Raw genomic sequence first — 26,103 nt, forward strand, 5'->3', positions numbered from 1 at the left:
AGATCAGAACCGTGTCTTGTGCTAATTTCCTTAACTCTGAACTAACTGAACTGTCTGCTCTTGAGCCAATACCAATGGCAAGGTGCTGGTGTTACCATGATTTAGACCAGTGGTTTTCAAGTGGGCATTCTGCCTCTTCAGGAGGAGTATTTGGAAATGTTGCTATGACTGGGAATGCCACTGGCATTTAGTGGAGCAGTGGGGGGCCAGGAATATCAAATGCCTTGCAATACACAGGACAGACTTGCCCAATAAAGAACTGGCCTGCTTAAAATGTCAATAATACCCCCGTGAAGAAAACTGGCTTAGACCATCAGGAAACACTCTTGAAGCTTCAGTTTTCCCTGGATTCCATGAGCCACTCTGAAGCAGGTTGGATAATTGAACTAAAATGAGTAGACCGCTCAATTCCTTGCTAATCTTTGTTGGCTGCCTCCTCTCTTTACTCAGATTACGTATCACTTTAAATATGCTCTTAGAACATCATTCACTTCTAGGCCCTATTCCTTGCACTTACCAAGATAAACCCTATTGTGGAAGAGACAGTATCTTCCTAAGGCTTGCCTTCTTTGACCATGACATGCAAGCCAAGTTGTGAAGATGGCAGAGCAAGGAACTAGAATCTGGACTCTGGATAACAGGGAGGTTCATTCTAGCCTTATTCAATTATTTTTTTTAAAAGCGACTTTTACATAAGAGTAATCAATTTCATTCATGTTTAAGCTTCTGCTATTTGGACTTTTCTGTCATTTGCAGCCAAACATAACAAAATGGGATCAACCTAACTGCTTTCCTACCTTAATACTGGGAGTCCTAAATGCTGATGGTCAGACCCCAAGACCAGGTAGATCAGTGCCAACCGATGTCAAATATGTTCTCCAACCTCAATAGAGCCATCAGTGCTGCCCAGAAGTCTCTAATTCTCTCCAGTAACCACTTTGCCTTCCTCATGCTCTTCAAACTTTTCATTCCCCCTTCTATCAGCAGCTGACCTCTGCTGATTTCAGAGGGAAAATAGAAGAAACTTTTAGATAAGAACTTTGTCCCTTAACTGCCCACCTCGAGATCACTGGATCCACACTCTTTCCTTCACCCCCTTTCCTTCAGTTACAAGGAAATCAGCCAGCCTAAGGCTAATTCCTCTCCTATCCTATACAGGGAATCCCCTCTATCCAAATCTTCCTCCCCTACTCCACTGGTTCCTTCATTTAAGCTTTCAAACATCCTCAAATAGCTCTCATCTGCAAAACAAAGATAAACACCCCTTTCCTTTAACCTTCCTTCCTCTTCCAGTTCCTCTTTCCTTCTCCTCTATCCTTTTTCTTTCCACCACAAACTACTTCTTACTCCCTAAGGATCTTCTCAAAACCTGTAGTTTGGTTTCTGTTTCTACCACAGCTTGAAAATGCTGTTGTCAAGGTCACCAACACTTTCTGTGTTGCTAAATCCAATGGACATTTCTCCGTCTTCAGCTGACTCTGCTCCTCGGTAATGTGGCTCTGTAGACTGCCTCTCCTTAAAGCATCTTTTGGCTGCCATGCCATTGATCTCTTCCAATTTTCCATGTCTTCCCTCACTCCCCCACCCATCTTTCTTAGTCTTTGTTACCGGGTTTCTTTTCTCACACTCAACTCTGTACATGCTACTCTCCGCAGTCGATCTAGATCATGGCTTCCCAGATCTCACTCATGTAGGAACCTAGGCTGATGACCCCCGAATCTGTATCTCTAAGGCATATTTTCTTCTTGTGCTTCAGACTCAACCAATGTCAATAGATCATCATCATGGATATGTTACAGTGACTTCAAACTACATTCACCCTCCTCCCTCCTTTCCTATACACCTCTCCTTTTCTGTTATTTCGCTAGAGGGAATGAGCTACCATCCCTCCTAGTTGACCAAGCCAGAGTCATGGCTCCTCTTCTAATAAATTGTAAAGCCTTGCCAAGTTTATGCTTAAATATATTAAATACAGTTCAGACCCATCCACGTCTCTCCATCCTCATTGCTACTTGCCTTATGTGGTTTTCCATCCCCTCTTAATTGGGCTATTCTACAACTTTCTCTCTGTAGTCTTGCACACTCAATCTCCACAGTAGAAGCCGAAGTGATCCTTTCAAAGTGGAGATCTGATTATGCCATTCTCTCTTTATGGTCCTTAGGATAAAGCTCAACACCTTGTCTTGGCTAAGAAAAGTCCTATCTGATGTGTCTTCTGCCTGTCTCTAGCCTTTTCTCTTGCCACTCTCCTTTTACTCTCTTACTCTCTCAAGCACATGCTACTTTCTATTGATGCTGAGCCTCTGGGCAAGCTGCTCTCTCTTCTCATCGCCCTCACCTGCCACCTGCAGGTAGCTGATGTATACCACTCCAGTCAAGAGTGCCTTCTCTCACCTTCCAAGCGTGGCTCAATGCTCCTCCTACACGCCTGTGATCTGTAACTGCACTTGCCACACCATGTTGTACTGTAATTGCGTATTTACCTTCTACTAGATTTTCAACATTGTGAAGGCAGCAACCATGCCTAGTTTGTTCATTTTTATCTCCAATTCCCCTCACTTAGCTCAATACATTTTTATTGAATAAATGAATCCAAAGTAGGTATTTGGTATTCAATATATGCCTTCCTAGTGGATAAACATGTCTGACTAGTCAGGCAATTAAGAGATATTCAGTATAACAACCACTCTCACAGTGAGTGAAAAGAAAGAATCCTTTCCTCCAGACATCTTAATGTTTTTTAAAACATCACCAATTTTAACAAGCACGATTATAATGCTCATGCAATGAAAAGGAGAAATTAAAATCAGCCTTTGCTTTCCAAATCAAGGTGTCAACAGGGCTCCTCATTTGAGGCCTCTCCAGGAGTTCAGAGAACAAGGAGAAAAAGATTTATCTCAACTGTCAGGGAAAACTCTTACTACTCAATAGGGAGTTCTTCTCTCCTAGCCTGTGATCCCAAGGTGACTAGAAAATTAAAAATAGCCGTTTAAGACGCCAAGGATGAAGGGTCCAGTTCTCATCTGCTCAAATATTCAGTGAATATTTAACTGCGTTCTGACCATCTGCAAGACTCCCTCTTCATAATCTCCTCTGGTTTCATGAAGGGCCAACCTTTTTGTCTCCTGGAAGGATTTTATTCTCCGGCATGGACCGCCCCTCATTTTAAGAAAACAAGAATCAGACAGCTCCAGTCCAGGTCATATGGTCCAAACATTATGAACTTAGGATATCAAAAAGAATTTTGCTCTGAATGATTTTTCTGATCACACTGTTCGTAAGACTGCATTATCCCTTCATGCCAGCAGAGACTTGCCCTGGTATATATGGCTGCTAACCATGGAAGAGTTTTCTCCCTGGGAAAACCGGCCAGAAAAAGGGGGTCAAAATTTTAAATTTATCAACAAATCAACTGTACTACCTCCAACCCATCTGAAAGAGAACTGATGATCGATCTAGAGCTCTGTAAACACAAGGCATTGTCTTACTGGTAGCCACAGAAGTTTAGTTTGCTTAGGACCATCAGACAGTGACAAAAGGCCAATGCTGGCATTTCAGAAATGCTGTGATAGCTGGAAAAGAACCATGCAGACAGAAGGACATGAAAGAGGCTTGGAGTCCCAGTGTTCTTTCTGGCCAGGAGGATGACTTGTCACTGCACAAGGGAGGTTCCTTTGTTTTAATTACACCAAACTGTCTGGTTCAGCATCCCTATAAGCCCTTCATCACCTTTCCACAAGCAGAGAAACTTTAAAGAAACAAAGTAACAAAACAGATTTTCTGGAAATGTTTTCATTCAAGGAGGGGTGAGCTTCTTCTGTGTTCAGATCTTTAGTAAATGCTGGATCCTATGATCACAAATAAAACCAAGTGTATTTGGAAATCCAGGTTTACTAGCCCAAAGTGTCAGTCACAACACTGAGAAATTAATGCAATATTCTCAGGTAAAAATGTACATTTCTGCATGTGTTTGCTCATGTCGTTCTCATTTTGTAACACATTTCATTGGTAAACAGGCTTATCATCATAACAAAAGAATGTAGGAAAATGTTAAGATAACTTTTTATCTGAATTCCCATTATAACAAAACATCTTTGTAGATCAAAAACACGTCCAAACTCACGTCACATGTCTATTATTAAATCCCAGTATCAGCTAATAGGGACAAGTCCTTGGAATTTGTTCTTGGAGAATTCAATGTGTTGGGTCACTGCTCTGTACTCTGTCCCGTGAACTAGAGATGTGTTTCAGCTATGAATAATTTATTATTTCCGTTAGCCATAACTGAACATAAGTTTGTAATTCACTTAACATGCTCTTTGTAGTATTTCAATAAGGCCACAGAGTTCCCCAAATGAAAAGGCTGTAAATTTATTAGTCTGGGGCCATCTGCTGTTAGAAGTCTAATTCTACACATAGGATTAGCACCAAAGATCCCAGGAACTAAGATGAAGCAGAATGAGTATTAATTTAATGATACTAAAGGGTTGGATTATTTTGGTTCCCATGGAATAGCAATTAACCAGATTCATGACCATAGATAGGGCTAAGAGGTTAAACATAAAAGAATATTACAAAATCACAGGAAATGTTGGCTTCAGAACTGAACCTCTCCGTAAGGCAGACTGCTTATCTTGATACTCTCTGACTCCCCTCACTCACTTAGTCTCTTGTTTATTTACAATGAATAACTGCTCATTGTTACCTACTCTAAAGGAACATCTAAGGATTGGTATCTGAGGCCAGACTGGATTAAGGTTTGGACTCCTGCCTAGGCTGAAGAATTCCTTGTATTTGTGAAATTCCACCCAGACAATATTTTCAATGGCCCTTTTGTATTTAAAGAGGAATTAAAACACTTTGGTAAATAAATATGAGTATATTTGAAGTCAGCAGCAACAATGAAACCATAAAAGCCTTCCACCAAACTCTTGATTGTTAACTATCAAATTTTAAAAATCCTGTAACATGTACCAAAGCAAAAAATGTTCTTTGAATTCTTTGCAGAAGACCACATCCCAGGAGTGCTATATTTGACTTTTTTTGCATCATATGACAAGAGTCACTTCACAGCTATATTATATTACCATGTAGCAACATGCTAACTTTGCATAGTGTACTTGATTCAGGAATTTCTGCTGCAGTTGAGTTCCTTGAATAAAATCCATGGAAAATACAATGAACATCTGCATTCATGCAGTATAATTACTATTAGAAATTACAATAACAAAGGCAGGGGTACCTAAGAAACTGCCTGTTCTTCCCTCCCGACACTCAATTTTGGAAGGAATTACTACCACAGGGATTCTAAAATGACCAAGACCCATGAAGGGGAATTCCTCCCACTCTATCTCCAGCTGCCCTTCCTGAATCATCCCTGTTTTGGGAGTTCCTCACTAGATACCTGACAGATTGTGGGAACCTCATTCTTTTGTCCGTGTACCCCTGACCTTACTCAACTCCTGCCTCTCCACAGAGGGATCTGCCAGTCATGACTAAACTTTATGAGCACTCAGGTTCTCAGATTACCGTTATTCGGCAGTATTGTGAATTGAGATTTTCTTGAGTTGCTGGGCTATATACACATTTTAACATTTTAATGAGACATTACTATCTCTGTTTCAATTAAGCAATTTTCCAAGGTCAACTGACAAAGAAGTCCATGGAAGTGAAGAGTATTTGCAGAGGTGTGGTTTGTAAAACTACTGTCCTAGCTTCACAATAAATACAAAAACAAAATGAGAGCCCTGTTGCTGAGTGAGTTGTCACATTGGAGAGTGCCCAAGTGAAACTGCTGGACACTTCTTGCTGCTCTCTGTCCCTACTCCCATCTTTCATTTCCTAACCGGGCAGCCATTCAGTTCAATGAAATCTGAAGTGGACCATCCCCTACATTTAGGAACTGCTGTCCCCAACATTTGTGAACTGCTGTTCACAGAATGAGTTTGTATTTTCTCTGCAGATGCTTATAATTAAAAAAATAACTAAAATGCTGCATACTTACCTCTGCTTCAGCAAAGCAAGGAAATGTAACTGAACCTCAGTAGCTCACCTTTATAACAATCAAGGGTATTAGGACAGACACAGGGGCTGTTTCTAAGACCAGATTTGTCAGTCAGTAATCACTTCAGTTTATTAGATTTTGGTTTCTTAATTTATACTTTGATTGCCAAAATCCCCTCTAGTTACCTGCCAACCTCCTACTTTTTATAGTATCTCCACCTTTTTCCTTCTTGTGTTGTCTTCTGCCAAGGAAAATACATTTATTTCAGCCATCACTGCTACCTCCCAGGGTTCACATTGGCAGAAAGCTGGAATTAGGAGTACTCCAACTGAACCCAGGCATTCTAATATGGGGTGCCAGCAAATTAACAGGCATCTTAACTACTAGGCTAAAGGTCTGCCTCTTGACTATTTTTGCTAATATTCCTACTCAGAGTGTTTTGTTACCTTAGATTCAGAGTTTTCTCTGATCATTTATGAAATCATTTCTGAGCATCTACTGTGTGCTGGGGATCATGATACATTAAAATGGGAAAGCAGCAAAATATGTTGACTGTGTACACACAAATTGTTACTGGAGAAGCAAAGGGTTCTTGTCTTTGCGCAAGAAGGAATTCAGGCGTGAGACAAAGAGCAGGGGAAAGCAATGTAGTAAGGTTTATTAGGGTAGGGACATTTTAGGGACATCCGTAAGAACAGATGGGCACCTCTCCAGAAAGGCCCTGAGAGAGAGTGCGCAGTGCACATTTAGGCTGGGGCTTTTAAGGGGATGGGTCTTGCCTTCTCTCCCCCTCTCCTTCTCCTCCTCCTGAACAAAGGACTTGCTGGGTGTAAATACGAAAAATTCCTTTTTGAGTTTTCTCCCTGAAGTTATCAGACAGGGGAAGCCTGGCTGGCGTCACCTTGCCTTAGAGGAAGGATGGTTATCCGGTAGAAGGGGCAGGACACCCTGGAAGGTCATCAGGATCCGGGCAGGGCATTTGAAGTGCAGATACTGGGCTGCACCTGGAAGGTTATCAGGATGACTTTGAGATGTGGATGCTGGACCTAGATGTCCATTCCTTAGGCCTTTGTCACACACACACACAAGCTCATTTCTGACTTCCTACCTAACAGTACTATCTACTTATGACTTTGGGATTTATCTTTCCACGTGAGTTGGGGAACCATATCCTATTCAAAAGCTGCAGGAAAGTTACACTGCTGTGGCTGGATGCCACAGTAAAATGGAGATAACAGTTCCTACCTCATGAGGGTTGTTTTGAATTTTAAATAATATTAGTAATATCCTTAGTATGGTACAATCAGTACAGTGCTTGGCAAACAGCCAACTCTCAATGCTACCTGTGAGGAATTTATTTTATGCTGTGGCTTAACTTTGATAGAATTAGCTGAGTTTACAATCTAACACCAACCTAAAGAACCTAGCATTTCCACTGCATCGCCCAACACAATGTTTGGATAGGAATCTTTAGGACAATTACCAAATACAGGTATATCTCCTTCAGGGAAATTCAATATTAAAATCTGAACTTAGGAAACAGACATAAAAATTCTCCATTTTCCTTAAGCACATGAATATTTTTAATAAAACATTAAACATAAACTGTAATTTGTACTCTGTCACTACCAAAGAAGATTCAAGTAGCAAAATATCAAGATGCAAAAAAACTGAAAGGCAGTAACTGGGGCCAGTGCTGTGGCGCAGAGGGTTAACGCCTGGGCCTGAAGCGCCGGCATCCCATATGGGTGCTGGTTTGGTACCTGGCTGCTCCACTTCCAATCTAGTTCTCTCCTATGGCATGGGAAAGCAATAGAAGATGGCCCAAGTCCTTGGGCCCCTGCACCCATGTGGGAGACCTGGAGGAGGCTCCTGGCTCCTGGCTTCGGATCGGCGCAGCTCCGGCTGCTGTGGCCAATTGGGGAGTGAACCATCAGGTGGAAGACCTCTCTCTCTCTCTCTCTGCCTCTCCTCTCTCTGTGTAACTCTTTCAAATAAATAAATAAATCCTTAAAAAAAAAAAAAAAAGGCAGTAACCAAGTACCCACAAAAGGGTACATATGGGATGAGGAGGAAGGAAAATTGTATCTGAATGCTTTGACTACAGGAATTATTGCAGCTGAAAATAACACTTCACTTCTTTAGAGGGCAGCCTAAGCAGAGGAAGAAACATGAGAGATGTCCAAACTATTTCAAAGAATGACAGTGTACCATTAATGGAGCAGTACTTCTGTTTATTTCTAAGCTAGCACTAGGGAATGTATAGAGAATATTAACCATCATGGTTAAGGATTTTGATAAGTTAAAAATAAAAGCAGTGGAATAATTCTATGCTTGGCAAATATCTAACAGGAGCTTTGGTTTGATGTTTAAGACTAAATCCCCAATTCTACCACCAATACACTCATTCAGTAACTTGCAATTCTATCCTTCCAGTTGCTGAGGCTCATTAGGCCAAGTCTTCCATGACTCCTCTCACATCCCACATCTCACCTGCTGGTAAATACTGTCAGCTCTGCCTTCAAAAACAAATCCAGAATCTGATCACTTTTCAGACCTTCTCCACTGGCAACAACTTGATTCCAGCCACCATCATTTCTCTCCAGGTTTGCTGCAATAGTCTTCCTGCTCCAGCCTTCAGTCTATTAGGATCCTATTAAAATGTAAGTCAGATCATACCACTTTCCTGCTCAGAATCATCTAATCTCCCCCTCCCCATCTCACTCAGAATAAAACCCAGTTCTCAGAAAGCCTCCATGATCTGGCACTGCCACCCTGCTTAACCTCTGTCATTTTACTTCTTTGACCTTACCTACTACTCTTCCCTTCTTCATACCACTTAGCCACACTGGCCTTCTTGCCATTTCAGAAATATCCAGGAAATTTTTCATTTCAGGGTCCTTGCAACAGCTGTTTCCTCTGCCTAACTGCACTTCTAAGTAGTAATCCCCTGTGGCTCCTTCAGATCTTCACTCCAATACCACTTCCCAGTGGGATCTTCTCCAGCCCTATTTGACATGTGAACATTACCTATTCCCAACACATTACATTTTTGTATCTCTCTTTTCTGCTTTACCTGCCCCTGCAGTATTGCTCATTATCTTTTTTTTTTTTTTTAAACTTTGTCTTCCTCATTTCTATTTTCCCCAGTAGAATGCAAACCCTACGAAGCAGGGATTTTTTTTTTTTTTTCACCCATTGCTACATCATCACTCTGTTTAGGAAAAGGTATGCTGCACAGTGGGTATTCAATATCTGTTCTAAGAACTGATTAGGCACGGGGCCAGCAACAGGTTAAGCCCCTCATCTGCTACCTGCTGGTCCAAGTCCCTGCTCTGCTTGATTCAGCTCCCTGCTAATGCACCTGGGAAGACAACAGAGGATGGAGTTCTGGACTCTTAGCTTCAGCCTGCCAAAACCTAGGTGGAGCATCTCTCTCTCTTGTCTCTTTGCCTTTCCAATAAATAAAATAAAATACAATAAAATAAAATAAACAAACAAACCTTAATATAAATGAGTAGGTAAAACTTGATACCAAGGCATTAAAACCTACTTATAATTATAAAAAACTAATTCTGAAAGTAGCCCAGTTACATAGCATGTCACTGATCTAATTAGCTATTAGATCAGTGATTACAGCATGGAGAGAAATGAATGCTGAGATCTACTAACCAGAAGTGGCTAAAGTGGGCAACAGCACATGATGATGCATTGGATGAGGGACTTAACACTCAGATTCTAAGTCCATCTTAAAACTCTCAATTAGTGGATGGATTTTCACTGGTACCCTCCCTCAATCTGCATCAGAGGGCTCACCATTCATGACTCATGAGATGTCCCAAGGGAAAAGTGGAGTGGGAGTACTTAAATATTAGAAGTAATTATATATTTACTTTATTGTTATTTATTCCAGCCCTGCTTTACTACAAGACTGTTGTATTTGTGAAGTAAGGAATTACAGCTTCCAGAGGATACAACGGTAAAAGACTCTTAGTTCTCAATCTCTGCCCTTCATGTTTTACTTCATGACCTTAACATTTTAGATGAAGGAAATCAAATTCCCTGGACAAATTAAATAACATTTAAATATGAACCCTACCTTGAGAAAAGAGTTAAGCTGTATGGATTATCTTTCTTGAAGGCACATTTAAGAGACCAAAATACAACTTTTTCTCCTGCTTAGCCAGAATACCGACATTCTCTTAACACAACTGAGTTACAAAAGTGTTCTACTAGGCACTGGCAAAATGACAGAACTAATATCCAAAATGCTTCAAGAGAAATTACCTAATGATTTAAACTGCCCAAGTTTTCAAAAACTTGAATTTGATAGAAAATGAACCAGGTTTTTCCTGGCTGCTCAGAGGAGATTTAGGCACTTTGGGAAGAAAATTAAATTTTTATGGTCACCAAGGCACTACTTAAATAGCCTCATATGCAACTTGTAAAGAGCTAGCTCTCTAGCAGGACTGAACTTAGAAAAGTCTTCAATTATTGAACCATAAACAAGTTTCTTTATTAATAAGTAAGAAATGCTTTCCAAAGGGAACCACAGACTTTAAAGCATTACATTAAATTCAAGCTCCTCAGCTTTTCCAGAACAGTACTTCTGGAGTGCAGGGTAGGTCTGTCAGGTCTTCACTTCTGGTTGCCTATTCTCAGTTACGCAAAAATGAACTCAGAGACAAATTCAAATGTCTATTTTGAAAAGTATTTACTTAGTTTGAATAAATTAATTGCAAATAAAAATTAAGCTACAATATATAGCCTGAACAGAAAAGACTAGAACAAATACAACACAGGACTTGATTTCCTGGCACTAGTCACAAAGCATGTGACCACCTAGATAACTTCAAAATCAATTATATTTCTTGGAAAAGGGGGTAACAGCAGTTATTGATACATCACAACTAATAAACTTATAATACAAGTTTCCTGACATGCATTTCCTGAGTGAACCCAATGATCATTTTTAAAAACAAGGAAAATTTAACAGTTGAAGTAAAATAAAATAGTTCATGGCTTCTAAGCAACAAGTTTTGTTTTGTTTTTTAAACCAAAAGAAAATTCAGAACAGTGTTGTAATAGGATAAATTAAAGCTGTTGCTACCACATACAAAAATTTGCTACAGTCAATTAAGTACTATACAACTTTTAAAACTAAAGGAAAACAAATTAAAAGATTAAAAAAATGACTCTAAAAGTATATTGATTTCTACAAGTGTCAAAAAAGAATCTGATGTAGTGCAACTGTCTACTTTTCTTGTGGTACATTTAAAAAAAAAAAGGGGTGGGAGAGGCAGGGGAAAGATTCTTTCTCTTGCTTCTGAAAGCAAAGAACTTACCGTAATTAGAGCCTAAACAGACCATGCAAGTGTGTCCCTCCATTCTGATGCCACTGGTGCTCATGTGCCAACCAGAGAGTCCCTTGAGTCACACCGTGGCAGCTCTCCTTAGGATTCAAGCCTACAGTTAAGGCTGGTCTGCTAGGTTAAAAAAAAACAGGGGCACTATTGTCATCCAACCCTTTGTATCGCTAGAATTTCTAATCCCTAGATAAGGCCAAATACAGAATAATTAATTAACTGAGCATTTCTTTTTCTAAACGCTAATCAAGTCACTCTTCTATCTTGTTAATTTATGCTTTTTCTCAAGGGAGTGATTTTTTTCTAGAAACAGTGAACAGATGAACCACAGTTTATATCCAAAAAATAAACTTGCCAAATGTTGCTGATACTAAAAACGGATTAGTTACTGTGGGAGAAAAATAGATAATCTAGATTAAATTGCATATTCAAAGGAGCATATAAAATGTTTCTTAGCATTAAGTTTCTGTTATAGTACTACACTTGAGAGAAACATTAAGGAAAAAATCTTTCCTGATTATCTTCAATGTGGTTAAAAACAAACATCTCTTATACAATGGTGATTAATATGAATCTGGTTTTACAAAGTATTCTAATTTACCAAATTCCATATTTAGATGGGGATGGGGAGAGAGGTTCTCTTGTCCTTCTTCCTAACTTTGCAATCCTTCAGCTACGTGCTCACTAAGCTACCATTCACACCAAAGGTGTGACACCATCATTACCATGCTACTCTATCAAGAACATTCTAAGACATTTTCTATAATAAAGATAAATATAAAAAAGTTAATATACATGTTGCTGTATTTTACAATGTTTGCAACAAACTGTAAACTAACATAGTTTGAACCAACAGTACCCTCAGTTATACAAAACAACTTTCAACACTGAGGATGGGTGATTCAAAAACACTAACAAAGGCATCAAGTTAGACTATGTCTTTTTCTCCTCAAAATATATTTTCAAAACTCAGGATTCAGAAGTCTGGTACTTTCAAAAATTCCTTTGCTGAGTTTCCCAGATTTTTGCTCAAAATTGCTACTATTATAAATGTTTTAAAAAATTCTTCATCTTAATGCAAATGACCAGAGCAGAGAAACTGACATGGACAACAGGTTGGAAAACCCAACTCACTTAGCTTATAAATTTATAATGTAGTCCTGAAGGACAACTGGCTGTTAGTCTAGAGGTCCTTGGAAAATAAGTCTGATGTAGCCTTGTTCACCAGCCAACTGATGTGCGCAAAAAGGACAGGCTGCATGAAAAGTGTGAGTACCATGAGGAAGCGGGATCTGGGACCAATAGGCAGTTGTCTTTTCTGAACACACATGCCCACATGGGCTAAACGCATGGGTTGGAGGGCCGGCGTCCACATAAAATCCAGCTTCACATCCAAGCCACAGAGGGACATAGGGACCAACAGACCTACACATAGGACATTCACGATCTTTTCCGTCACGTTCTTCTTTGTTTCCCCAGTTATGATAGCCATGTACATGGCCGCAGTTTAGATATACCCATGGTTGCTTTTCATCCACCACATCTTTTCTCTTCATACTAGGAAATGCTAGTGTGTTGAACCCTACAGGGCACTGAGGTCGTGCTGCATTGATTTCCTGCCTTAAAGCTTCTAAATGCTTCACTGTAGGAGTGTGGGAAAGGCCCTCTGCAGTGCGCCACAGCAACGTTGCCCCACAGAGGTCAATTAAGGAGCCATCTTGTAACTGATTGGTTTCAACTTCCACCTGGGGGAAACAAGAAATTAAAAAATACAGTTTGTAATTTATAATTAATAAAACACAATCTTTATATGTAATTAAAACACAATTTGTAATTTATAATTAATAAATTAACTTCATTTTATGTAAAAGTTTTGGTCTTAAGCACTCCTTTTTCAGGAAAGGAGATTTTGTTGGATCATCACTGAATATTCAAGGAATGCTGATGGCAATCATTAAAAATGTAGATTTGAAAATAAGTTGTAAAACTGAACAATAATGTATTTCTTTTTAGCTTTGGAATAAAGACAATTATGATTAAAATATCTGGTTAATCAGTAAGTCAAATATTTTTAATTAGGTAAATATGGTCAAAGATATATAAACAGAAGTAGAACGGTCAGAGAACTGTTCAGTTTAGGAAAGCTTAGGTTTTAAAAATGTAATCATATTGTTTGATAGAATAAACTTTATTAGAGTTTCTTAAGTGAGACATTACGGTATTATCCCCTAGTAAAGTATTTGGTCATCAGTGTTTGACAGACTTGGTGCTCTGTGTCAGAAACATGAGGGTACTTCAATGGTTCATGGAAAATAGAACTAAAAGAAAAAATTTATTTTGGTGCTAAAAAATTTTGGAATGCATAGTTTTTCCATAATACTTCTTTATCATGAACTTCTTGAAGACCCCTTGTATGCATGGATTTTAAAAGTTTTTCTAACAAAATAAATTTATCTTTTTTTTTTTTAAGGTTTTATTTATTTGAGAGGCAGAGTTAGAGAGAGAGAGAGAAAGACAGAGAGAAAGGTCTTCCTCTGGTTTACTTCCACTGGTTCACTCCCCAAATGGGCGCAAAGGTCAGAGCTGAGCCCATCTGAAGCCAGGAGCCAGGAGTTTCCTCCGGGTCTCCAATGTGGGTACAGGGGCCCAAGCACTTGGGCCATCTTCCACTGCTTTCCCAGGCCAGAAGCAGAGAGCTGGATCAGAAGAGGAGCAGCCAGGACACGAACCTACACTCATATGGGATGCTGGTGCTGCAGACAGAGGCTTATTAGCTTACCACACCACAGCGCCAGCCCCCAATATAAACTTATCTTTTAATTCTACTATTCTATGAACTTTTGGAAGCATTCTCGTAGATTTAAGAGTTTTCAGAATATATATAATACATTCAGTCCAACTTAACCTAGGTGTTTAATGTAGCCGAGTAAGAAACTATAACAGTATGTACCATTTTTCCTCTCTGCTGAGCTGATCTGGTTTCACGCAGGCTAAACACATTTCCACACACTGATATTTCTCTCCATATTCCAGGCTTGGAGTCTTCTGTGAATCCATTGCGTGGATGCATCACAAGAACACCATTAGTGGTCAAGCCATCCATCTGCCCATCTGATGTCTTCCATTTGGCAGCCTTCTCCTAGAGAAACAGAAGTAGTGAGCTTCCATTCATTTGTAATTTGAAAATAGAAATGTGTATAAAAGAATGCATCATTTAGGAAAGAAGCTTTTTACCCCAAGAAAGATGTTTTTTGATGAATCAAATCCTGCAGCATAAATCCGTGCTGTAAAAGGGGGATTCCGTTCACATATGATCCTACAGGCAAATCTTGATATAGTGCTTTGTACTGACTGTGTATCAGAATTACTCTGACTTCCAGGAACTGTGTCAGTTACCACAAAATCAATGGGACTTTCAGTAGATCGACCAATCTAAGGGAAAAAGAAACATCTATAAATCTATTCAAAGAACTCAGTGGAAAATTCATTCAAGAAAGGCACCATAAGGTGAAAACATTAAACTTCTGAAATTTCTAAAGCTCAAACTTACCATACTTAACTTTTGGGGCATCCAAATTAATCTTGAAAACTAATTTGTCAAAGTCTCTGATGTAGTAATCACTTAGAGCACAGAATAAAGTAGGGATTTATAACAGAATATATGAAACCCCCAGGGCATGAAGCATTCAGTGTGGCTGAGATTTCTGGATAGCTGTAGACTTTAACTCTTTCATATGAAAACATGTCTACTGTGTGCTATTCTACTTTTTTTAACAGAATCTAGTGAACATGTAAGCCAAGTTTTGTAAGGTTCTCCAGCATATTATAACTACCGTGCATAATAAGCTGAAATGCAGTGATATCTTCATGTGCTGTAGAGGGTGTACAAGATCACAGATCCTTACATTAAGGGTTTGCGTAACCTTGTTTTGAGGTTGTACGCAGCCATCATAGACTGTCTCATTTCTCTTTTGATAGATTGTCAGCTAGCATTTCTAGCTTTTGGTCATCCTTATTTCCAGCAACAAACCTCTTCTCCAACAAGCTACTCTTCATCTGCCATGGGTTGAGAAGTGAAATCAGCACATTTCAGAGAATAGTACTTCAAAAGGTTTCTGTACTCCAGGGAGTACAGAAAAGGAACTTCAGTGAGTGAACTTTATGGCATTTACCTTATCCCTAGATGTTTTAAATTTTTTTTTTACCAGTTCTTGGCCATTTTTCAGCGAGACAGTGTTCTCAGATAAGAGTGTGAGATGGGGGCTGGTGCTGTGGCAAAGCAAGTTAAGCCATTGTCTGCAGTGCTGGTATCCCATATGGGCACTGGTTTGAGTCCCAGACATTCCACTTCCAATCCAGTTCCCTGCTAATGTGCCTGGGAAGACAGCTAAAGTGCTTGGCCCCTGCACCCATGTAGGACACCTGGAAGAAGCTCCTGGCTTCAGCCTGACCCAACCCTGGTCATTGCAGCCATTTGGGGATTGAACCAGCAGGTGGAAGATATCTCTTTCTGTGTGTGCGTGTGTGTGCGTGTGTGTATAACTCTGACTTTCAAATAAATAAATAAGTAAATCTTAAAAAAAAAAATCTTCAGAGGTAGTCATTAGTAAATAAATTTCATTTTGTAAGTTAAAAAAAGGAAATCACTAGAAGAGACAACAAAAGTTGACAACTGCTCAGGGTATTATAAACATTTAGAAATTGCTGATTTATTAATGTATTTGTTATAAAGCTATATCATCAAATTGATATATATTTGCTATAAAGTTATATCATCAAATTGAAAAATGTGGGTACTGAGAAAAAAAGAATGACCCTTTAGAGAGATGATGACTCTTGAAAGTCAACCTTTGCAAGCTCAGATTCACAAGTTCCTGATCATCAGAATACTTTCAGATAAAACACTTTCATCTTTTTGGCCGATCATCAATTATAAAGTCTTTATACTTCATTGGATAGTTTTGGGATACAAATGGTTAATAAATGTGAGGGTGGGCCAGCCTGCGGCTCACTTGGCTAATCTTCCACCTGTGGCGCCGGCACCCTGGGTTCTAGTCCCGGTTGGGGTGCCAGATTCTGTCCCGTTTGCTCTTCTTCCAGTCCAGCTCTCTGCTGTGGCCGGGGAAGGCAGTGGAGGATGGCCTAAGTGCTTGGGCCCTAGACCCGCATGGGAGACTGGGAGGAAGCACCTGGCTCCTGGCTTCGAATTGGCGCAGCGCCGGCCATAGCGGCCATTTGGGGAGTGAACCAACAGAAGGAAGACCTTTCTCTCTCTCTCTCTCACTGTCTAACTCTGCCTGTCCAAAAAAAAAAAAAAAAAAAAAAAAAAAGTGAGGGTGGATGTCACTTTTAGTTTTAGGAAAATGATATCCAAACAAAATGGCCTTAGGCCTTTGAAACCAAAAATATTCTCCAAAATAAAAAGATGTAGGCCAAGGTCTGGACTGAGGATTAATATTCAGAATCAAGCAGAAGTCGCACTTATTTGGGAAGAGACGTTGTTCCAGAGATTGCCATTTGATCTGGGTCTTGCAGAAGATTTAAGATATCAAAGCATTACTCATATTGACAAGACAGAAGGAAGAAATCTTATATAAGAAATATCTATAAAAAGAAAAACACTTATATGAGTGAGATCAGATACCAAAATATGATTAGATGTTAAGATAGACTTTAGTTAAGTCTTTTTTTTTTTTTAAAGATTTTATTTATTTATTTGAAAGTCAGAGTTACACAGAGAGAGGAGAGGCAGAGAGAGAGAGGTCTTCCATCCAGTGGTTCACTCTCCAATTGGCTGCAATGGCCAGAGCTGCACTGATCCGAAGCCAGGAGCCAGGAGCCTCCTCCAGGTCCTCCATGCGGGTGCAGGGGCCCAAGATTTGGGCCATCTTCTACTGCTTTCCCAGACCATACCAGAGAGCTGGATAGGAAGTGGAACAGCCAGGTCTCGAGCATGCCCATATGGGATGCTGGAGATTCAGGCCAGGGCATTAACCTGCTGCACCACAGCAGCCAGCACCAGTTAAGTCCTTTTCTTTCTAATTGCTACTGCTAGCTTTATTTAGTTAACTTTTTTTTTTTTTTTTTTAATTATTTTAACAGGCAGAGTTACAGAGAGAGAAAGAACTTCCATCCACTGGTTCACTCCCCATATGGCTGTTAACAGCCAGCACTGGGCCAGGCTGAAGCTTCTCCCAGGTCTCCCACATGCGCAGCAGGGGCCCAGGCACTTGGGCCATTTTCCACTGCTTTTCCCAGGCCACTAGCAGGGAGCTGGATTGGATGTAGAACAGCTAGGACCAAGTTTTTGGTAAAAGTAGGGATGATATAAACAAATACTCATATTTTAATAACTGTAGAGACAGTATTCTACAAGAAATTCAGTATAGCACTGAAAGGGTTGGGGAAGGAAGAGACTTCAAAGAGAGATTTTGCTACTGATTAAAATTAAATATACAGGGGTTGGTGTCAAGGCATAGCAGGTAAAGTCACCACCTGTGATGCCAGCATCCCATATGGGCACAGATTTGAGTTCCGGCTGCTCCACTTTCGATCTAGCTCCCTGCTAATGGCTCAAGAAAAGCAGCAGAATATGGCTCAGGCACTAGGGCTCTGAGCCACCCATAAAAGAGAATGGGATGAAGCTCCTGGCTCTGGCTTGGTTCAGCTCTGGCTGTCACAGCCACTGTGGAAGTCAACCAGTAGACAGAAGACCTTTCTGTAACTGTTTCAAAGAAATAAATCCTGGCCAGCACCGTGGCTCACTTGGCTAATCCTCTGCCTGTGGCCCCGGCACCCCAGGTTCTAGTCCCGGTTGGGGCACCGGGTACTAGTCCCAGTTGCTTCTCTTCCAGTCCAGCTCTTTGCTGTGGCCCAGGAGGGCAGTGAAGGATGGCCCAAGTGCTTGGGTCACTGTACCCCCATGGGAGACCGGGAGGAAGCACCCGGCTCCTGGCTTCGGAGCAGCGTAGTGCCAGCCATGGTGGCCATTAGGGGAGTGAACCAACAGAAGGAAGATCTTTCTCTCTGTCTCTCTCTCTCATTGTCTATAACTCTCTCTCTCACTGTCTAACTCTGCCTGTCAAAATAAATAAATAAATAAATAAAACAAATAAATAAATCCTTAAAAAGCAAATAAGTAAAATGAGTATGTTTCCAGGCCATTTTACCGTTATTTAAATTTGTGAAATTAAAAAAAAAAAGGAAATGTCACTGGTGCTAGTTTTAAGAGCAACAATGTCAGGCAACTATATCCCACTTACATTTTCTTTTAAAAAGCCCAAGGCATTAGAAAACTCAATGTTAAGCAAGAGGATATAAAGAAATTTGTTTATAAGTTTAAAAAAAAATTAGCACTGGATTGCTACAAGGAATGGGGTGGGGGGAAAAAATCAAAGCTGCCTGTACTTTTTGTTGCCTGTACAGGAAGGTGGGAGGTTAGTGGTCAAGAGGTCACTTATGTGTGCAGAATAGTTCTTGATTACTTTTCTTTTTTTTTTTTCTGATAATAATAGCTAACATTTGCCAAGAGCTTTCTAGGTACCTGACCCAGCTCTGAGTATGTTAACACAAAAACTTATTTATTCCTAACACCTGGGAGGGAGTTTCTATTACCAGCACTTTATTTTTTTTATTTTTATTTTTTTTTGACAGGCAGAGTGGACAGTGAGAGAGAGACAGAGAGAAAGGTCTTCCTTTTGCCGTTGGTTCACCCTCCAATGGCCGCCGCGGTAGCACGCTGCGGCCGGCGCACCACGCTGTTCCGATGGCAGGAGCCAAGTGTTTATCCTGGTCTCCCATGGGGTGCGGGGCCCAAGCACTTGGGCCATCCTCCACTGCACTCCCTGGCCACAGCAGAGAGCTGGCCTGGAAGAGGGGCAACCGGGACAGGATCGGTGCCCCGACCGGGACTAGAACCCGGTGTGCCGGCGCCGCAAGGTATTACCAGCACTTTATAGAGGAGGAAACTGAGACATAGAGCAGCCAAGTAACGTATACCAGAAATTCTGATTCCAAAGCTTGACTCTTACTGTGATATGCTGAATTCAACATATGAGGTTTTCAATATACATGAAGGACTTTAAAAAGCTCATGAAAAATGAAATTAAAAGGTAAAATTTATTTTGATGCAAAAAAACCCGAAATCAGTGCATTGCTTTTTTATACATTTTCCATGAACTTTCTGAAGACCCTTCTATATATGAAATACATTATTAAGCTATGATGATCCTTAATTTGATCATAGGAAAAGTTACAGACAACAGACTTTTAACTGTTCTGTTTTTTTTAAGAAAAAAAAGTTGAAAATGTTGTAATACCTGAAACATATCAGTGTTGCTGTCATGAGTATATTCAACCACCACTGTCTGGGCCCGAGATAAAGTATAGGATATACTGTGCTGGTCCTTGTTGCTTATTGCCTAGGAGAAAAACGTTAGTAACAAAAATTAGTAGGCAGGTCAATCAAATCAGTACAAAAAGTAAATCACATATATGACACGATTATGCATTTACCCCCTGAAACTTGAGAGAGGTTAATAACTATGGAAAAGCCTTAGCTGTGACAGTGACTTCTCAGGTAAGAACATACTTTTAAATAAAATCAAAAACTTATACAATCTGGGTCTCTCCTACAATTATTTTAAATTTTAAAGAAATCAAAACCAAATTCTGGGGCAGGGTTGTGGTGCAGTGGTGTAGTGTGTACTGCCCCTTGAGACAACCAGCATTTCACATGGGCACTGGTTTGTGTCCTGGCTGCTCCACTTACGAACCAGCTCCCTGCTAATAGCCTGGAAAAGCAGTGGAAGATGGCCCAAGTGCTTGGTCCTCTGACACCCATGTGAGAGATCTGGAAGAAGCCCCTAGCTTTGGCCTGGCTTCACCCTGGCCACTTGGTGAGTGAAACCAGTAGACAGAAGACCCCTCTCTCTATAATTATGACCTTCAAATATATAAATAAATATTTAAGAAAAAAGTCCTTGTAGAAAGTGAAAAGAATACTCAGTACTAATCTGATGAGAAAATACAGAATCTTGAAAGAATCTTTTTTTTTTAAAGGATTTATTTATTTATTTGAAAGTCAGAGTTACACAGAGAGAGGAGAGGCAGAGAGAAAGAGAGCAAGAAAGAAAGAGAAGAGAAAGAGAGAAAGAGAGAGAGAGAATAAACCATCCATCCCCAATTGGCTGCAACGGCCGGAGCTGCACTGATCCGAAGCCAGGAGCCAGGAGCTTCTTCCGTGTCTCCCACGCAGGTGCAAAGGCCCAAGGATTTGAGCCATCTTCTACTACTTTTCCAGGCCATAGGAGAGAGCTGGATCAGAAGTGGAGCAGTTGGGTCTTGAACCAGTGCCCAAATGGGATACTGGTGCTTCAGGCCAGGGTGTTAACCCACTGCGCCACAGCACCAGCCCCGAAAGAATTTTATTTTCATTAAAAATTTTTTCACTTAAAATTTTTATTTGAGAGGCAGAGAGACAGATTCCTATCTGTTGGCTCACTCGCCAAATGCCTGGCACTGGACTAGGTTGATGCCAGGAATGGGGAACTCAACATAGATTGCCTACATAGGTGGCAAAAACTCAAGTATTTGAACCATCATTCCTTTCTCCAAGGGTCTACAGTAACAGGAAGCTAGAATCAAAAGCCAAAGCTGGGTACTGACCCCTGGTACTGTGATATGGGATTTGTTTCTTAACCACTAGGTTAAATGTCCAACCCAAGAATCTTATTTTTAAAGTCACTCAGTTATAAAGTTAACCAGTAAGCTGATTTAACTGGCTGTCTAACCATTTTGTGACTCCACAGATGCACAAAAATTCATAGAATGATTAAAATTACCAAAGGAAAGAGATGTAACACTCATGCACATATTTGACTTATCTCAAACTAAAAACGTTGCTAAAAAGAACTTTTCAGTTTTGTTTTCAGGAGTGTTGTATGTACATGAATTGGAGAAAATATCAAAGGGAGGAAAAACCTAGTCATGTACAAAGGAAGTGGAAACGGCTGCATGAGAGGAAAACAGACATAAAGAAACGGAGAGTGATTACACACAGCAAAGAAGCTAAACTGAAAAATGTTCTTTAATTAGAAGTTTATCAATTTGTAGCTAAACTGTAAGAATTTAAAGCTTTAAAACAATAGCTTTAATTAAAACTGTCACATTTTCAAGTATATTAACAGAATAAACAAGTACCTGGATATTAACTATCCAGTTTTATCAAAGCTTAACAAATGTCACTTTTGCTTTTTATTTTTTTCAAGAAATTAAATTGTATTTGCAACTGAAGCTGCCTATGTATTCCTACCTATCCACCCATTCTCCAGTACAGATCATTTACATGAATACTGCTAATACTTTTTAGTGCACATTTATGTATTCATAAACATTACATACTAATTTCACAGATTTTAAAACCTAAATTAAACTCACCATTAAGCAACTGGCTTTCAACCAAAAATTGCTTTGTATTTTGGAAGTTAATTCTTAACAGCTTGGAAGATTTAAAAACACTAGCTTTGTGTGCCTTAAGATTATAATTTTTGTCTTTTTTTTTTTTAAACAAATTATTTATTTCAAAGGCAGAGTTACATAGAGACAGAGAGACAAAGAGAAAGGTCTTTCATCTGCTGGTTCACTCTCCAAATGGCCACAACAGCCAGGGTTCGGTCAGACTGAAGCCAGGAGCAATGTGCTTCTTCCAGGTCTCCCATTTGAGTACAGCAACCCAAAAACTTGGGCTTTCGCCCACTGCTTCCCCAGGTACATTAGCAGGGAGCTGGATTGAAAGTGGAGCAGCCAGGACACAAACTGGCACCCATATGGGATGCTGGTGTCCCAGGTGTTGGTTTTACCCATTAAACCACAACACCAGCCCCAAACCCACTCTTAGACTGGGAATAAGAACTATGTCAAGTTAAATCTGAGTCTCACTGGACTGGAAGGCAGTTTTAATCACTCACTCCAGATGACTTCCAGACTAAACATTTATCCTCCTCATGAATTTAATATATTCTGTGAAAATTTAGAGGAAGTAGTCAGTCTTTGATCTTCAAGATTCTTTTGCCAAGTAAGAATGAAAAGGAGGTAACAATGAAAACATGACAGGTATGACAGTGTAAAAATAGGAAGAAAAATACAGGAAAGACTATTACAGAGGTATGGAATATAAATATGTTCCCCAACAATGGTTCTCAACCAGTAGTAGTTACTAGTTGTCCAAGGGGAATCTGAAAATATGTAAAAGCATGTTTTGGCCATCACAATGAAGAATTGGTAGATCCAAAATGCCAAGAGCACTCTTGTAGGGAAGTACTCTAAGAGGCTCCTCAATCAGATCAATAAGGCATTTACTTCCACTGCCTACTTAATATAAAATCCTACCTCTGCAAAGAAGCAAAATCAAACAGTCCCTTTTCTACACACACTAAGTCCCAGATAGTAATAGTGGATTTAAGGACTTAAGGACTCAAGGCTTAAAGACTCTGTAATATACATCAACTGGATATAAACAATGTTAGGGCAGGAATTTAGCCTACTTGTTAAGACGCCTGTGTCTCACATCAGTGTCCGGGTTCAATATCTAGCTCTGGCTTCTGACTTCTGATCCTGGAAGGCAGTGGTAATGTTTCAAATAATTGGGTTCTTCCTGGAGGCTGTTACAGGCTGTGGGCTTGGGCACTGGGGTAGCCCTGGCCATTGTTGGCATTTGGGGAGTGAACCTCCAGAGAACTCTGTCTCCCTCTCTAATAGACTTTAAAAAGAAACAAAAAGCAAAAAACAAGACCAAAAATCCAACTAAACTTCAGGGATTGGAGCTGTGACCTAAAACACAGCAACATAATGCTGATTCCACTGTCTCTGGTTCATTTAACTTAACCAAGATAGACCTCAGATGGTATGATACTAATGTATATCCTAGAGTTACTTAACTAAAGTTACTTCCAAAAGTCAAAAAATTCTTGGTAATTTTTCTTATTTGTTCATCACAGTATCAAATTCAGACTGTGTTATAAAATTGTAAGGAAAAGAATTCATAGGAAATGTAAATATCTAAAATCGCCCCTACTTTTCTATCACTTTAGGAAAAACCAGATGATGATGCTGATTCTGGAGATTTGGTAGCGGGGAAAAAAGGGGGCTAAAAGCACTAAGTAAGGCCAGGAGTCGAGAAATTACAGTTTAGATGCAGTTGAGTAGTTGTTTTCATAGCTTTGATTCAATCTAACATTAGTGAGGTCTTTGACAGGGCACCATGCTAAAAGCTAGGGCAGTGTCATAAAACAACTTCACAATAAAAACAAGAACATCCAGACAGACATAGATAAAAATCCTTAGTTAAAAAACTACTTCATTCAAACATGCTTCTGAAACCTAAATATACATATTATACACCTCATTACTCAACCAGGCGTGGCCCCTCTTGTAGAGAAGTGGGAACTCCCTGTTTTTCAGGGTACACAACTGCACAATTCTAAATACTACTATATCAAACCCTGGCCCTACCCCACCTCTTTTAACAGTCTCCACCCACTAATTCTGGTTTGCCATTCAAAAAAAGTCAGATTCCCCTTCCATATTGTGGCCTCCAAGTACCACGTCTCAAGTCTCTTCTCTGATCCAAACAAAAGGAAATGTTTGAAACAAAAATGTGAGCGAATGTAAGAGAATATAAACAACATACAAAGGTTTTTTAGTTTTTCAAAGTTAATTATTTAGTGACTTTTTTTTTTTTTTTTTTACCTTTGCAGCCTGAGGAGTACATGCAATATGCACAGTGCTGGGCTTCACCCCATTTGCCTTAGGTCTTTTAAACAAAGCAAACCTACTTTTCCTCCTTCCTCTATCGCCATTTGGGAGAGACCCATTATACCTGATGAAAGAGAAACAAAGTTTAAGTGATCTCTTGTAAAAAAAAATCAAACAATTATAAAACAAATGTTTTACTCTGTCTTGCAAAACCAATTCCCAATTAATTATCTATTAGAACAATAGTTATCTTAGTTTTTTTAGTAATTGTTGATCTCCAGACCAGCTGCTTTGATGTGCAACAAAATGAGATTCTTTCTGGCCACATTCCAGGTTACAGAGAAGTACCTTTTGGATGACACATACCTTTGAGTTATCTATATTTGCATTTACCCCCTCTTTTATTGAAGAGAATTAACAGCCAAATAATGGCATATCTGATTCCTTATAACTCATTCCATTTCCCTCCATTTTTTAAGGTGAATATTTGTGATAATATAACCTTCAAAAGCACAGTTTGTATTGTTCAAAATAGGATCTCTTTTAATTGTGAACCAAATACTTTAAATAGCTGGATTTTGAATTAAGGAATTTTTAGACTTGTCTGTCTCAGCTACCTGCATATACACTTCACACACTGTTGGCAGAACCTGCCCAACTGAGATTTCTGTTAAGTAATAGTTAAATATACTTTTGTGGTATAGACCTGATGAACTACCGTTTCCCTGATAACATATGCCTGACCAGAAAGAAAGCAAGTAAGCAAGGACTGAATCAGTATGAAAAATTAAAAACAAACCCAAACAAAAACATCTGAGTGTTTACTATGTACCAACCAAGCCCCACTGGGTTCTAACCTATATATCACCTCATTCAATCTACCCTCATAAAAATTTCGTAACGTGCTGGCACTGTGGTGTAGTGGGCAAAGCCTCCACCTGCAGCACTGGCATCCCATATGGGTGCTGGTTATAGTCCCTGCTGCTGCTCTTCCAATCTAGCTCCCTACTATGGCCCGGGAAAGCAGTGGAAGTCTAAGCCCAAGTGCTTAGACCCCTGCACCTGCATGGGAGACCTGGAGGAAGAACCTGGCTTTGGATGGGTCCAGCTCTGGCTGCTGCAGCCATTTGGGGAGTGAACCAGCAGATGGAAGACCTTTCTGTCTCTCCCTCTCTCTGTCTGTAATTCTACCTCTCATATAAATAAAATAAAAAATCTTTAAAAAAAAATAAAAACTTCACAAACAAGACTGGTGTCAGTGTCCCCATTTTTACAGATTAGGAAACATGTCCAGAGAATCATCTTCTGAAGGTCACACATGACACTGGCAAAGTCAGAATTTAATCCCAGTATGTTTGCCATGCTGTTTGTCATTCTTTACTGCTTCACTGAGGCACACGCAGTCCTCATCCACTGCCCACTTCCTTACAACATCTTTGGGTTGTGGTCTCCCATGAACAGTTTGTCAGTCCACAGGGAAACGAGGTGGAGAACTGGGGCAGTTTTGAGGTTGCAAGACAAAGTGATTGTAAAATGATCTGCAAACATGGCTGACATGGAAGAATCACATTTTAAAGCTGACAAGAGAGTCAATGACTGCTACATATGAAAATTAAACTGACCCTTTATAAAAAAAAATATACTTGGGAATAGAAGAAAGTCCTTGCTAGTCTTGTTAGCCTTGCTTTAAGTTCAATGTAGCATCCCTTAGCTAACATATTGGCTTGCTGACTAGCACAGGCTGTGTGTGGTCACCAGCCCCACAGTGGGTTCCTCACTGCCCCTCACTGTGCTCTGAATGGCACCACTCATTCCTCTTCCGGACCTATGCTCTCTGTAGTACATGCATTCCTATAGTCCAAAGCTCTAAGTAGCAATAGCATGAAACGCACAACCTCATATAGTTTCACTTCTTATAGAGAGGCGTTGGCAAGATGCATTACTTGCATCTTAAGACACACAGAGTGACACATATAGAGA

At 39.9% G+C, this 26,103-nt stretch overlaps 1 protein-coding gene across 1 annotated transcript in view; it reads right to left on the minus strand.

Annotated features, from left to right (window-relative positions):
• Window positions 1-9,980: 9,980 nt before the first annotated feature.
• PELI1 (pellino E3 ubiquitin protein ligase 1) overlaps window positions 9,981-26,103 on the minus strand; it is a 70,888-nt gene continuing 54,765 nt past the window's right edge. The window contains exons 3-7 of the mRNA XM_062209529.1: window positions 24,118-24,247; window positions 19,689-19,790; window positions 14,605-14,802; window positions 14,321-14,509; window positions 9,981-13,115 (exon numbers count right to left, since the gene is read on the minus strand). Coding sequence (XP_062065513.1) covers window positions 12,549-13,115; window positions 14,321-14,509; window positions 14,605-14,802; window positions 19,689-19,790; window positions 24,118-24,247 — 1,186 coding nt within the window. The 3' untranslated portion in view covers window positions 9,981-12,548. The remainder of the gene's footprint in view (window positions 13,116-14,320; window positions 14,510-14,604; window positions 14,803-19,688; window positions 19,791-24,117; window positions 24,248-26,103) is intronic.

The sequence above is a fragment of the Lepus europaeus genome, chromosome 13 (genome assembly GCF_033115175.1).
Source record: "Lepus europaeus isolate LE1 chromosome 13, mLepTim1.pri, whole genome shotgun sequence".
NCBI classification, from domain to species: domain Eukaryota; kingdom Metazoa; phylum Chordata; class Mammalia; order Lagomorpha; family Leporidae; genus Lepus; species Lepus europaeus.